At 45.2% G+C, this 12,260-nt stretch overlaps 6 protein-coding genes across 6 annotated transcripts, besides 34 other annotated features; all 6 read left to right on the forward strand.

Annotated features, from left to right (window-relative positions):
- Positions 1 to 7,335: a sequence feature (heterozygous, Esmeraldo-like haplotype).
- Positions 140 to 168: a microsatellite.
- Positions 218 to 239: a sequence feature (AT_rich).
- Positions 420 to 481: a sequence feature (T-rich).
- On the forward strand, positions 620 to 1,738 carry Tc00.1047053510603.10 (hypothetical protein, conserved; the record flags this gene model as incomplete). Its single annotated transcript, XM_810299.1, has 1 exon — positions 620 to 1,738. One exon carries the CDS (start codon positions 620 to 622, stop codon positions 1,736 to 1,738), a length of 1,119 nt encoding a protein of 372 aa, XP_815392.1.
- Positions 2,268 to 2,290: a microsatellite.
- Positions 2,368 to 2,405: a microsatellite.
- Positions 2,522 to 2,544: a sequence feature (AT_rich).
- On the forward strand, positions 2,608 to 3,708 carry Tc00.1047053510603.20 (hypothetical protein, conserved; the record flags this gene model as incomplete). The annotated part of the gene is made up of 1 exon (XM_810300.1): positions 2,608 to 3,708. The coding sequence occupies one exon, from the start codon at positions 2,608 to 2,610 to the stop codon at positions 3,706 to 3,708; it is 1,101 nt and encodes a 366-aa protein (XP_815393.1).
- Tc00.1047053510603.30 (hypothetical protein, conserved) lies at positions 4,366 to 4,701 on the forward strand (the record flags this gene model as incomplete). Its single annotated transcript, XM_810301.1, has 1 exon — positions 4,366 to 4,701. One exon carries the CDS (start codon positions 4,366 to 4,368, stop codon positions 4,699 to 4,701), a length of 336 nt encoding a protein of 111 aa, XP_815394.1.
- Positions 4,590 to 4,642: a sequence feature (GA-rich).
- Positions 5,222 to 5,244: a microsatellite.
- On the forward strand, positions 5,471 to 6,892 carry Tc00.1047053510603.40 (hypothetical protein, conserved; the record flags this gene model as incomplete). Its single annotated transcript, XM_810302.1, has 1 exon — positions 5,471 to 6,892. The coding sequence occupies one exon, from the start codon at positions 5,471 to 5,473 to the stop codon at positions 6,890 to 6,892; it is 1,422 nt and encodes a 473-aa protein (XP_815395.1).
- Positions 7,054 to 7,095: a microsatellite.
- Positions 7,096 to 7,136: a microsatellite.
- Positions 7,169 to 7,193: a microsatellite.
- Positions 7,222 to 7,256: a sequence feature (AT_rich).
- Positions 7,289 to 7,314: a microsatellite.
- Positions 7,336 to 7,387: a sequence feature (haploid, Esmeraldo-like haplotype).
- Positions 7,388 to 7,659: a sequence feature (areas merged during assembly that could not be assigned to a particular haplotype. This can correspond to areas where the two haplotypes were merged or to regions with more than two copies in the genome that were merged during assembly.).
- Positions 7,425 to 7,469: a sequence feature (AT_rich).
- Positions 7,473 to 7,497: a microsatellite.
- Positions 7,660 to 11,122: a sequence feature (heterozygous, Esmeraldo-like haplotype).
- Positions 8,082 to 8,112: a microsatellite.
- Positions 8,736 to 8,761: a microsatellite.
- Positions 8,941 to 9,043: a sequence feature (T-rich).
- Positions 9,071 to 9,601, forward strand: Tc00.1047053510603.60 (protein tyrosine phosphatase-like protein, putative; the record flags this gene model as incomplete). The annotated part of the gene is made up of 1 exon (XM_810303.1): positions 9,071 to 9,601. One exon carries the CDS (start codon positions 9,071 to 9,073, stop codon positions 9,599 to 9,601), a length of 531 nt encoding a protein of 176 aa, XP_815396.1.
- Positions 9,669 to 9,697: a microsatellite.
- Positions 9,865 to 9,939: a sequence feature (A-rich).
- Positions 9,961 to 9,984: a sequence feature (AT_rich).
- Positions 10,044 to 10,104: a microsatellite.
- Positions 11,123 to 11,445: a sequence feature (areas not merged during assembly with more than two copies in the genome that could not be assigned to a particular haplotype).
- On the forward strand, positions 11,230 to 11,772 carry Tc00.1047053510603.80 (protein tyrosine phosphatase-like protein, putative; the record flags this gene model as incomplete). Its single annotated transcript, XM_810304.1, has 1 exon — positions 11,230 to 11,772. One exon carries the CDS (start codon positions 11,230 to 11,232, stop codon positions 11,770 to 11,772), a length of 543 nt encoding a protein of 180 aa, XP_815397.1.
- Positions 11,446 to 11,548: a sequence feature (heterozygous, non-Esmeraldo-like haplotype).
- Positions 11,549 to 11,697: a sequence feature (areas not merged during assembly with more than two copies in the genome that could not be assigned to a particular haplotype).
- Positions 11,698 to 12,260: part of a sequence feature (heterozygous, Esmeraldo-like haplotype) that runs on past the window's edge.
- Positions 11,817 to 11,846: a sequence feature (AT_rich).
- Positions 11,996 to 12,025: a microsatellite.
- Positions 12,086 to 12,105: a microsatellite.
- Positions 12,120 to 12,154: a microsatellite.

Below are 12,260 nucleotides of genomic sequence, written 5' to 3' on the forward strand. Positions count from 1 at the left end.
TTTGTTTTTGTAGTTTTTTTTTACTAATTACACAAACTGTTGGGTTTTTGTTTTCTCGTTTCCGCTTATTAATTCCTTTAGTGGTTGCAAAACCCCCGATTGCTTTAACTGTTTGGAAATCCGTGCACCTTTTTTTTTTTGTGTGTGTGTGTGTTTGTGTGTGTTTGTATAATAAATTTTTCCAGGGAAAATAATGTTTACTCATTCAAACCAAAAGAAAAAAATATATATTTATATTTGTTTGCCCGTCCTTTTGTTTTGGCAGTCAGTGGGAGTTTAGATGTTGAAGATTATGCATAATTGCTCAGGTTACAATGGTGACTCTTGCTGTGTACCGGCTGCACGGCCGACAAAGACACAAGCACACAAAAACACAAACGTAAGTCCACATGTGGGGATGTCCTGCCTTCTTTTATGAGTTTTTCTTGTTTTTTTTTTTTATTTTGCTTTTTTTTAAAATTTATTTCTTCCTTTTTTTTTTGTCTGCCACCTGAAGGGCCATAAAATCGTTGGGGGGAGTGCGGCAGTACGAAGTTTCACTTCAGCGCGACAAAAAATATAATAACGGAAAGAGAGACAGGAAGCGTTACGATTGGAAGGATTCTTTAAGGTGGGAACGATGCATAGAACGCAGTCTTTTTGTTCTTTTTTTGTGTTTCATCGGTCTTTCTTTTGTAAGGCATGGTCCCGCGTCAGTCCATGTGTTGCTGGGAAGGGCGCTGCCACTTATTTGCAAGCGTCGAGCACCATGAAGAGACATGCATCCCAGCGGACCGTTAACAATGGAGAGGGTGAAACTTCGCCGACGGTGGATGTAGACTCTCGCCAGAAAGCTACCGAGAGGCGGCTACGTGACGAGTTGGCGGATGTCACGAAGCAGCTTGAACAAGCGCGTGAAATTGTTTGTGAGCTTCTGAAGTTTGTAGACAGAAAGCGATATGCCGCTCAGCTCTCCGCGTTGGAGAAAAACATGATGGGTGGTGGTGGTTTGTTTCTGACAACCACTGCTGCTGAACTGGAGAAGGCACTGCGGACACCTGGATCCCGTATTGTTCTTCTTGAAAACCATCATTATGTGTTGGAAACGAGCGGCCCGATAAAGATTTCCCGCACCCACGTTTCAATTTTGGGCAACAATGCCACAATCGAGGGAAGTATAAGCTTAACGCACAATGCAACTTTGGATGCGTGCGATGTTACTTTTTTGGGTTTGAAAAATGTATCGGATGAGGATGAGGTGGATGGTAAAGCTTGGAACTGCACGTCTCTTCTTCCGTGTATAGAAGTGACGCAGAACTCCAGGGTGTACCTAAGAAACTGCCGTCTTGTTGGAGGTCGTGACGGCCTGTACCTTGGCATTGAGTCTGAGGTGCAGCTGAGAAACGTGGCAATCTCCGATTGTATTCGAGGGATTTACGAGGGTGTCGGTTGCAGGGCTTTTTTCTCAGGCTGCACGATGACGGGGAACTGTTTCCATTTGGTACTTCTTGGTGAGGACCGCGAGGCGCACGTGGAAGCCTTGACGGCACCGAATAAATCTGATGGCACGACTGAAAATTCTGAAATATTGGTACGCTTTTCTGATACGTCCGATTCGGGGAAAAAAAGAACTCGTGCGGACATTGCAGTGGATCATAATCCCATTACCGACGTGTATGCGAAATGTATTCACGGGGGCAAAAGGGTAGAATTGCCTGAAGAGTTGGCCACTTGTGGCCTTTCGGACCCCGTGTATTGAGTTTGTTTCTGTTATGGAACTATGCCCGGGCATAATGTATGCGTACGGTATATAAGTTAGAGGAGGAATGATTATTATGAATATGATTCAATTCTACAAAACGAATATGAAAGTTGTCAAAATATTTGATTTTTATGCAAGATATTTATGCGTGTGGGCGCATTTAAGAGAGGGAGGAGGGGAATATGGGGGGACGTAGGTGGTTTTTTTTTTTGGAAGCAGCAGCGCATTATTTTATTTTGGTTCTTTCCTGCTGCTTAACTAGGGCCGTGGGGTGGGGAGGTAAATGGATCTTTTGTAGCGAATGGGCAAACCGGGAGGGTGGTGGGAGCTGAAAGGGGAATTGTGGGATAGGATAGAGAGGTTGTAGCATCATCGAGTCAAAAGGAAATTGATTTTCCTTTTATCTATTCTTTAGGGACATGAGATAGCGCTAGTAATAGTAGTTTTTTGTTTGTTTGTGTGTGTGTGTTCTTTTCTTGGGTATTTTTCTTTTTTTTTTTGCTTGTAACCCATATTGTTTCCCTTGTTTTTTTTTTTTTTTTTTTTCTTAAGTTCCTTGATGTGGGGTCTGCATTTATTTATTTAAATAGATCTCATTTTTTTTTTTTTTTTGGATAATCAGGCCGGTTTGTTTGTGTGCTTGTTTATTTATTTGCCTGTGTGTGTAGACATGAATTGGCCTTGGATAATAACTGTTTTTTTTTTTAATCCATGAGAGAAGAGAGAGAGAGAGGCGGTATCCTGCCGCTGTTGTGTGATGTTTACGTGTATGCCGTGGTGTATATATATATTTATATATTTATGTATTTTGCTTTCTTTTCGCGGTTTTTCTTGTTGCGTCTAGGAACGGTCAGCGGGACTCGTCGATGCGGCCGCGGCGTTCTAAGGCAGAGAGGACGTTTTTGGCCGAGTTGGCCTCGCAGAGCACCGGTGCCACAGCCATTTCTTTGCTTTCCTCTTGCACCTCGTCGAATGGAAAGAACAATCTGCGTGTGGGGCTGCGTGGCAGCAGCCCGATGTGTCGCAGCACCTTTGCACAGGACGGCCATCCCTGTTGGCTTCAGAACCGCATCTTTGACGCACCAAACAAGCATCTCTTTTTGGATCCTGGCGGCACATGGTGTCATTTGTGCCGCGAGCCCCTAGGAACTTCCGCGGTCGGCCATCTATCTGACCGTGAGCACCACAACCATCAACTTTTTTTGTTTCTTGCAGCCGCATTTCCTCGCGGGGTGCATGGAGAACATCAGAGGCTCTTGTATTCACCACATGCTGTTTTGGATGATGCGGCGGTGTTGTTTCCAAAACTCATGCAGGCAGTAGGCGAAGGTAATATGCATACGGAGCAGGATGCCTTGCGACGTGCCTCACTGGAGTCGATGCTTATTTACTTGAGTGACGGTGGCTTGTGCGGGGGGAAGCCGGTATTGACGGTGTTTCATGGCAGCGTCCCCCCCGAGTTGGCGCACAGCGGGGAGCGTCTGTTTAAGAGCGATGTGTCACGGCTCATCGTGGAGTGGTTCCCGGCACTGGGACCTGGTGCCATCACGCAGATTGCCCACAAATGTTGGGGAAGGTCGAATTTGGAGAGCATTTTTGATGCGCTTCGAATGCAGTCACTTGTAGACCGACGAGGCCGTGAGGTGGCTGGGGTTTTATCACCGCTGGCAAGAAATAGGGCATGGAGAAGCACACTTCAGCGACAACTTTCCACAAAAACCGAAAAGGCCACTTTTGTGCGTTCGCTGATGTGGGAGCTGACAACGCGGTGTGAAGAGGCAGCGGGCTGTGATGCTGCATTGCCGCTCACAGAGACTGAACAGTTGATGCTTGAGCTCACGAGGCGCCGGCTAGCGTTTGAGATGGTGTACTTGCAGTCCATGAAGTACATGCAGCACGCGGATCAATTACTGCGGGAGATGTTGTTCCCATCGCTTGAGACGCTCATATCAATGGGCGCCGCGTAGGTGGGAGAAGGTGCGTAACGTGATGGATGCCTCACAGGCAGTTTTGCACTCCAGTGAGGCACACAAAAACTGTTGCTTGCTAGACCCTCAAAGAATTTCTTCCCTATTGTCTTTTTTCCAACGAGAGTCTTGACGGTATAAACACAGCCCATTTGAGTGGAGACAACTGCAGACACTTCTGCTGGGAAAACGGTCTGTCGCGCGGCGTCTTCGTTTAGCGGTGGCCCATCACACAGCGCACGTCAGCGCCTCTGCAACCCCACCGTGCGTGTCGTTGTGAACAACGTGGAGAGAGCGTCGCAAGCGTGTTTTGAGAGTTCAAGATGGAACTCATTGCGAGGTGCACCACCCACTCCGACATGAAGGGAAGTCCGGTGGAAGAAAATGGGGGAGACGAGGAGGAACTGCACCGCCTTCTGCTGGTGGCTGTACGACAGAATGGCTGCATCTCTCTTGTTTTGTAAAATTGCATGTATTGGAACTCGCGACTTGTCCACGAGCACACGCGGGTTGTTGGCATGATGCAGAGCGGGGATATGCTCTAATAAAGTCTTGGCAGGTGTTGTGTGTGCCCTTCGCCATACCCGCTGCCGTGGCTTGCGTTAAAAAGCCACGCGGATTTTCCGAACCCTGTTGAAGTGGAATATATGCGCGTCAATGCGGAGCTCAGCCGCACCAAAAAAAAAAAAAGTCACGTTTCATGTGTTCAACATGGACGGCCGTGAGTTCCTGAATACAGTTTTCTACCGTAACGTAATGAATGGGGCGGCGGTGTGTGGTCGACGCCACGTGACGATGAATATTCCAGCCATTGCGGTGGAGTTTATGGATGTATTCACCAAGCCGCCCTGGTCACAACCGCTGGCGTCGTTATCATCATTGGAGGAGAAGGAGAAGAATAAAGAAAGAAAAGAAAAAGAGGGAAAAAGTGGAGATGCATCCACGCAGGCGAGTCCTCTCTTATGTGTACTGCATTTCAAAGAATATGGATGACTTTTTGGGTGATGCCGTCAAGCAGGTGGAGCGGTGTCTGCGCCTTCAGCTTGGCGGGGGAAAACCTGGAGGCAATGCACATGGTGCGGGATGTGGCGCCGTCGAAGCGCATGGTTTGTGTGAGTTTTACTCTTCCGGAGGCGTCTTGGTCTTATCACACAAATCTTGTGCGCACATTTTTATTTATCTCTGCGTGGGGGGTGGGGGAATTACCAACGCTGGCTTGGCGGATGAAAAACAAAAAACAAAAAAATAAAAAACGGCCGTGCCATCATCGCGGAGGACACATTTTGTCATGCATTCACTGATATTGAGTGAAGAACTGCGAAGTAACGACAAGGGTTAGGGTTGGGGAAGGGGACAGATGGAATGAATGGTGTGAATTTCTTTCTGTACGTGTTTGTGATGTCTTTTTCCACTTTTTTTTTTCTTTCGCTTTTTTATTTGCCTTAATTTATCGCGGCTGCTCAAAAAGGCTAGTAGGGAACAATAGTTAACACGCATATACACACACAGACACAAAAAAAAAAAAAAAAAAAAGAAGTATTCAACGGAATACAAATAGCGTTCATTTGTCTACAGTCGATTGTTTCTCATTACTGCCAAAGAGAGAGAGAGAGAAGAGTTTTGTTTTGTGTGTTTTGAACGCCATTTTTCATTTTATATATAAAAAAGGCAAACGAACTAACCAAATAAATCAATAAATCAGTAAATAATAGTGAAGCAAAGGGGAAGAGGGGGAGGGGATTGGTTTTATTGTACTCCATCCATGACAGAGTTGCATGCGGCTGCGGAGGTTGGTGATGTGTGGGTGCTAAAAAACCTTTCTAGAAGACGCGACATCGATGTCAACGCCTTGGATGATCAAGGACGCACAGCCCTTCACATTGCCGCAGCACACGGCCGTATGACATTTATTAAGAAGTTGCTTAGCTATTTTCACTCAGTTGATGCCTGTATTCTTGATAAGAATGGCAAAACAGCAGTTCAAGTGGCCCCACCGGATATTCAGAGTCAATTGGCACTTTTTTTATCATTGAAGGAAGCCAAGACATTGGAAAGAAGTGGAAGGGACGATGAAGAAAGGAAAGAGGAAGAAAATGTATACAGGGACAACGATGTAGAGAGCGCTGAGATGGTGAACCCGCGTGTTCTTCGGAAAGCGGTTATATGTCTTTTACTTCCATTTGTTATCCTTATTTTTATCAATGGCTCTTTTTTTGCACTACAATTTATCACAGTGACTTTGACTTTCTATTTTGTGAGTCTTGGCTACTTTGTGTCGGAGATTGCCATTCGCCCGCCGTGGTATCACCATCATCCAAAATCCACGAAGCTAACGATGCATAATTGTCCGGATTATTGGAACGGATACTGCCATGATCCAAAGAGAGATTTTGGGCTTGAGTATGAAGACGTCTCATTTACCTCCACGGATCGTTACACGCTACGCGGGTGGTATGTTCCACCTCCTGCAGCGAACAGACGAAAGATGGGCATTGTACTTGTGCATGGCGGTGGCAGAGATCGACGTGCGTGGCTTCGTCACGTGCCGTTCTTGCACAAGGAAGGATACGGATGTCTGTTATTTGACTTCCGTGAACATGGTCTTAGTGATGGAAATATGCGAGGGTTTACGTATGGTATGAAGGAACGATTTGACGTGGTGGCGGCGTGCCAGTTCATGCGACATACATATAAATATGAGCGAATATGTGCCGTAGGGACGAGTGTTGGCGGGTCTTCTGTCATTATGGCAGCCGCCATTGATAAGACGATTGATGTCATTATTGCAGAAAATGCGCTGCTTACATGTGCGACGCTTCAGGATCAGAAGATTGTTGAGATGATTGGGGGTTATTTTTCACGACGGACGTACAGCAAATTTGTATTAAAATTATTCCGCCGTACATCGTCACTCTGGTTGAATATACGTATAGGCAATAAGCCTACCAAACACTGCCAAGCACTGCACTGTATTGGGAAGATTGCCCCACGGCCCATCTTGTTGATGCACGGTACTGCGGATGAATTGGTTCCGTACCGTCATTCATTGCAACTTTACGAAGCTGCACTGGAGCCAAAGGAGTTGTACATCTCTGAGGATGCCTTTCATTGTGGTTTGTACAATACACACAAGGAGGAGTACGAGGAACGGGTTCTGAATTTTCTTCAGAGGCATGGGGGATGAAAAATAAGATTGTATAACTATGAAGTTTTGAGCAATGAAGGCAAATGGTTTTGGCAGGTGTAAATTGGTTACATGCACATACACGAGCATATCATTGCGTCCAGAAATCTCATTTATAATTATTATATGCGAGTTATATTTCAAACCAGCAATTTTATTTGACACACACACACACACAGACACAGACACAGACACAGACACACTATATATATATATATAACTATATTTATTTATTTATTTATGTGGTGTTTTGTATGAGTTATATTTTACGAACCGTATATATATATATATATATATATATTTTGTGTGGTTGTATTTTGTTGTTCTTCTTTTTTTTTTTTTCTACATATTTTTATTATTATTTGTTTACTGCTTTACAACATTGATGGGTGCCGCTTTTTTTTTTTTTTTTCTTTTTTTTTGGTTGCCGCATTGTTTTTTATGTGTCATGTGCCTTTTTTAGTAATCCTTTTGTAGGCTTCATCCTTTTCTTCCTTTTTTTTTGTTTGGTTTGTAAGAGGAGGTTGGGAAGAAATATTTATTATTATTAATATTTTTTTTTTTTTTTTTAAAAAAAGGGTATTTATTTATTTATTTATTTATTTGTAGGACTGTTGCCTGGCTTTGACACATGAATCGAACATTGTGGCTGCTGTTGGTGCTTTCTTTGTTTGCTTCTGTTGCTGCGGGGCGTGCATCCACCGGCCCTACCGCTGCTTCTCCTGCGGTCCAGAGGGAGTTGGAAATGTCACATTTGTACTGCCAGCCAATCTCGGAGGCAACACCGGCTACACCGATGATGGGCCGATTCAAGCTAAATGATATCTTCCGCGGAGTTCACGGCAAACGTGTCCGCATTATCGATGCCCCGTGGCCGTCTGTTGTGGGGAAAGAATTTTGGATTGACGCAACATGGGACGTGCATTGGGTTCTTTTCCACAAAGACTCTGCATTAAAGGTGGCAGCGCGTCCGAAAGAGGACGAGTTACGGAGGATGAGTAAGATGGGACTGGTAGTGGGAAACCCCGTGGTGAAAGTGCGGATAATAAACTAGATGTGTGTGGCAATACAAATTTCGAAATAGGAAAAGAATACTATGTGAAGACCCGCACGGCATTGACTGCGGGACTCAACAAATTTACCGCAGCTCCTGAGTTATTACAACGTCGTAAATATATATTGTTTTTTATGTGTGTGTGTGCGTGTGCGTGTGTGTGTGTTTGCCTTCTGGCTGCTCTGCTATTGCGCTCAGGACAACTGCTCTCATGCAAGAAGAGCGTGTCATTTTTTTCCTTTTGCTTTTTGCAGCGGAGCAAAACCGATTGGAAGAGCATGCTGACTGCAGTCAACATGCTCAGGACGGAGGTGACCTGTCGGAATAAACGGGGCGTTGTGTTTCCCAAGGCCGTGATTCAGGTGGGACCCGGCGAGCGAGGAAGAGAAGGAGGGGTCTTGTCACGGCGGGGAATGCCGCCTCACTTCCATAACTCCACTGAAGTGGATGTGCGGAGTGTATGAATGGTCTTCTGACGAAATGGTGGTGTGGGGGCGGTGCCGTTCGCCTGCAACCTTGTCGTCTCTTTCTTCCTGTGTGGTTGTCTGTGCGAAGGGGGGGAGTAGGGGGATGAGATGAGGTTGTGGACGTGTAAATGATTTTGGCGTAATGATTTAAAGGATAGTCATGAGGAATTTAGCCTTAAAGTTTTTTTTTTTTTTATGCCGCTTTAAATTTTAGGGGTTCTCTTTTTTTCTTCTTATTTCTTACGTGTGCGTCTGTGTTTTGATGGTTTGGACTATTTTAACGCAATGCTCATTGTTTATTTATGAGGACCTTTTCGGCAAGTTATTTATTTATTTATTTATTTATTTTTACCGCGCACACAGTTTGAGGTTATATATATATATATGTATATAACACCATACAAACGTATGCTACCAGGAGTGTCAGCATTTCATGCGCATGAGGATCAATGATTTATTTGGTTTTAATGATTGACTGATGTGTATGTGTGTGGGAGGGAAAGAGAGAAAGGGGGGAGGGTTAAAAGTATTTTGTTTTATTTTGATGCTTTTTTTTATTCCTGTTTTGTTTTTTATATATTTATTACGAATTGTTTTATTTTATTTATTTGTTCGGCTTTTTTTTTTTTTTTGTGTGTGTGTGTGTGTTTAGACGTCATGGAGGCCAACGGCACGCTGGTGGAGTGCAAACGCGGGGAGTCGGACGCTGTTGTTTTCCGTTTCCTCATCATCGACGCCCCGTCGCCCAGCAGCGTGCCTGCGTATATGAAATTGCTTCAACGGCACAACGTGATGCACATTGTGCGGGCATGTGGCCCAACGTACAATGCGGAGGTATTTGAAAAGCAGGGAATAGTGGTGCACGGCTGGAGCTTTGACGACGGTGCCTCACCAACGCAGACCGTCATTGACAATTGGCTGAATTTGCTCGAACAGGAGAAGAACAAGTCACCCCCAGAGACGATTGCCGTCCACTGCGTTTCTGGACTTGGCCGAGCACCCATTTTGGTTGCGCTGGCACTTGTGGAGTACGGCGGAATGCCGCCACTCGATGCGGTGGGTTACGTGCGAGGGCGGCGCAAAGGCGCCATCAATCAGGTGCAGCTCAACTGGCTTATGCGTTATAAACCGCGTCATCAGGAGAGTAATGAGGGGTCTTTGATCTGCGCGAGATGCACGTTGATGTAAGTGTGGGATAACTTTGATGTAAAGCAATGAGACAGTGGAAATAGTTCTTCTAAAAGAAAAAAAAAATATAAATAAATAAATAAATAAATAAATAAAATTTTTTCTCTGTGTGATGTATCGTCATTTTTTTTTCTTTTTTTTTTTGGGAGGGGAAGGGGAGAGCTGCGTCACCTCCTTTTGCAGTGCCCAGTTGTGGATCAATGCCGCAACTCCCTATCTGACAGCAAACAAAACATGAAAGCAAAAATAAGTCATGAACAACGAAAATAAAAAAAAAAAAAAAAAAAAAAAAAAACAAAAACAAGCAAACATAAAAAACAAACAAACGTAAAAAAAAAGATTTGGCGGGAGGTGTTGGCATTTTTTATTTTTTATTTTTTTTTGAGGAGGCGATGGTCTTATAACCTTTCGAGCTTTGTATTATAAACTCGGCGGTGCCAGTATACATATATGTATACACACAGACACAGACACACACACAGAGAGACAGACACGCAGATACATGGATATGTCACGGCGGTTAGTTTTGGGGCAAAACTGAGTCTCTCTAGTGTTTTCATAGGGAATGAGATGCGGTGGCGGCGGTGTATATGGGGAGGAAGAGGGGGAAATTCTTTGGGAGGCAAAAGTGGTGCAAGAATCCGCTACCAATACAAGGGAAGAGGTGGTTGTGTCACATGAGAGAATAATTGTTGCGTAAGTTTTTGTGTTTTTACATTTCAGAAACGGAAAGGAATTTGTTTGAGAAGCAGCAATCATGTGTGTGTGTGTGTGTCTTTGGGTTGCACGCGTATGGGCGATTGGTGCCAACACAAAAGGAGACGGACACGGTGAGGGTGATTTGCACGCGCCGCGTGGGGCACAAAAAGGTTTTATTCATCACCGGCGTCGGGGTTTGTAAATATTACCGCCGCAAACGGTAAGTTACGGTGACACGCCCAAGCTGTGGGCCCCTCCTTGTGAAAAAGCAACAAATAGTGAATAACATGGTGGAGAACGGAAAGGCGGGGGTGACGCCAAATGGGCGTGTGAAGAATGCCCGCGAGCTGATGGCGAGAGGGCAACGGAGGTGGAGCAGAATACCACCACGCCGCATGGAGAAGAACGCATTAGCAGCAGCCGTGGCTGGTAGCGGTACATTTCCGCTTTCTGGGGACGCTGGAAGCCGCCACTGGGTGAGGAATGATATTTCTTACGGTCTCTTTTTTGCATACATGGTGACGCATGAAAGGAATGGTGCCATCTCATACACGTATGCACGTTGCGTTTATGTGTATATATATATACCTCCTTTTTGACCTTTTCCTGCTTGCTTGGGATGTTTGTGCCGGCAACAATTTCACCGCAATAGAAGAAGTATAGGAAAGCCTCACGTGTAGGAAACAAGGTAAAAGGCTGGTGGACTGAAGAACGTGACTTCCACAATTTTTTTTTTTGTTCTTTTTATCTATAGCTTAAGTTTTTATTTTTGTTGTTAGAAGACGTTTTGGCTGCACTGAAGGTGGTGTTGTGTTGATCCGGTCTTCGTTCATTTGCCCCCTCCCGCAGCTCCGCCTTCCTTTGACGACGGCGCGTATATCTTTTTTTCTCCTTTTTTGGTGTAAAAGAAATACGACTTTTCAGCGGCAATGGACGTCAACTGCACATTGATTGAGTGCAAGGATAGAAAGGACGTCTCGAGAACTTTGTTTAATCTGCTGATTTTGGATGCCCCGTCACCCAGTAACTTTCCCACGTACATCAAGGCACTTCAAAGGCGTCACGTGCGTCATCTCGTGCGGGTTTGCGGTCTGACGTACGACGCCACACAGCTGGAGAAGAACGGGATTGATGTACACAGCTGGCCTTTTGACGACGGGGCTGCGCCGCCAAAGTCGGTGCTAGAGAATTGGTTCCAACTCCTCGACAAGGAGAAGGAGAGGCTGCTTTCTGGTGCCTCCACGCAGCCCGCGTCTATTGCCATTCATTGCGTGGCTGGTCTTGGCCGTGCGCCCATACTTGTGGCTGTGGCGCTTGTGGAGTACGGCGGCATGGAGCCTCTTGACGCCATTACACTCGTCCGCGAGAAGCGGCGGGGTGCCATCAACCAAACGCAGATGCAGTGGCTTGCAAAGTACAAGGGACGCAGTGCGGCGGGTGGTGGGTCGAGTGGTGGATGCACCGTCATGTGACACGTGTGCGATGACGGTTTTTGTGTGTGCCGTCGACTGAACTCTTTATTTAAATATATATATATATTTTTTTTGTCTATTCTCTTTCTTCTCCTGCGGCTCACTCTCACTGAGTGAGTAAGAAGGGAGTAAAAGCAACAGCCGCAAGGAGCAGTGTAAGATGTGGGGGAGGAGAAAAAGAGGAAAAAAAGCAAAAGGGGGAAATGATGGGATGTGTCGATGTAAAAAAAAAAAAAAAAGAAAAAAAAAAAAAGGAGTCCAGAAATATATTTTGAATTGGTAAAACGGAAGGGCGGGGGAAAAGGGAATAAATAAAATAAAAATAAAAATAAAGGAGCAAAGAATAATTTTTTTTTCTTCTATTTTTTTTTTTTTTCTTTTTCATTAGAACATTTGGGCCTTTCCCCTCAGCGTTGGAGTTGACATGCCTCCGCTCCCCAAAGTGCGGGGACGCGGCTCTCAAATGAATGCATGGAGGAGGAGAAAAA

This window comes from Trypanosoma cruzi, genomic scaffold (assembly GCF_000209065.1).
Source record: "Trypanosoma cruzi strain CL Brener 1047053516797 genomic scaffold, whole genome shotgun sequence".
Lineage (NCBI taxonomy): Eukaryota > Euglenozoa > Kinetoplastea > Trypanosomatida > Trypanosomatidae > Trypanosoma > Trypanosoma cruzi.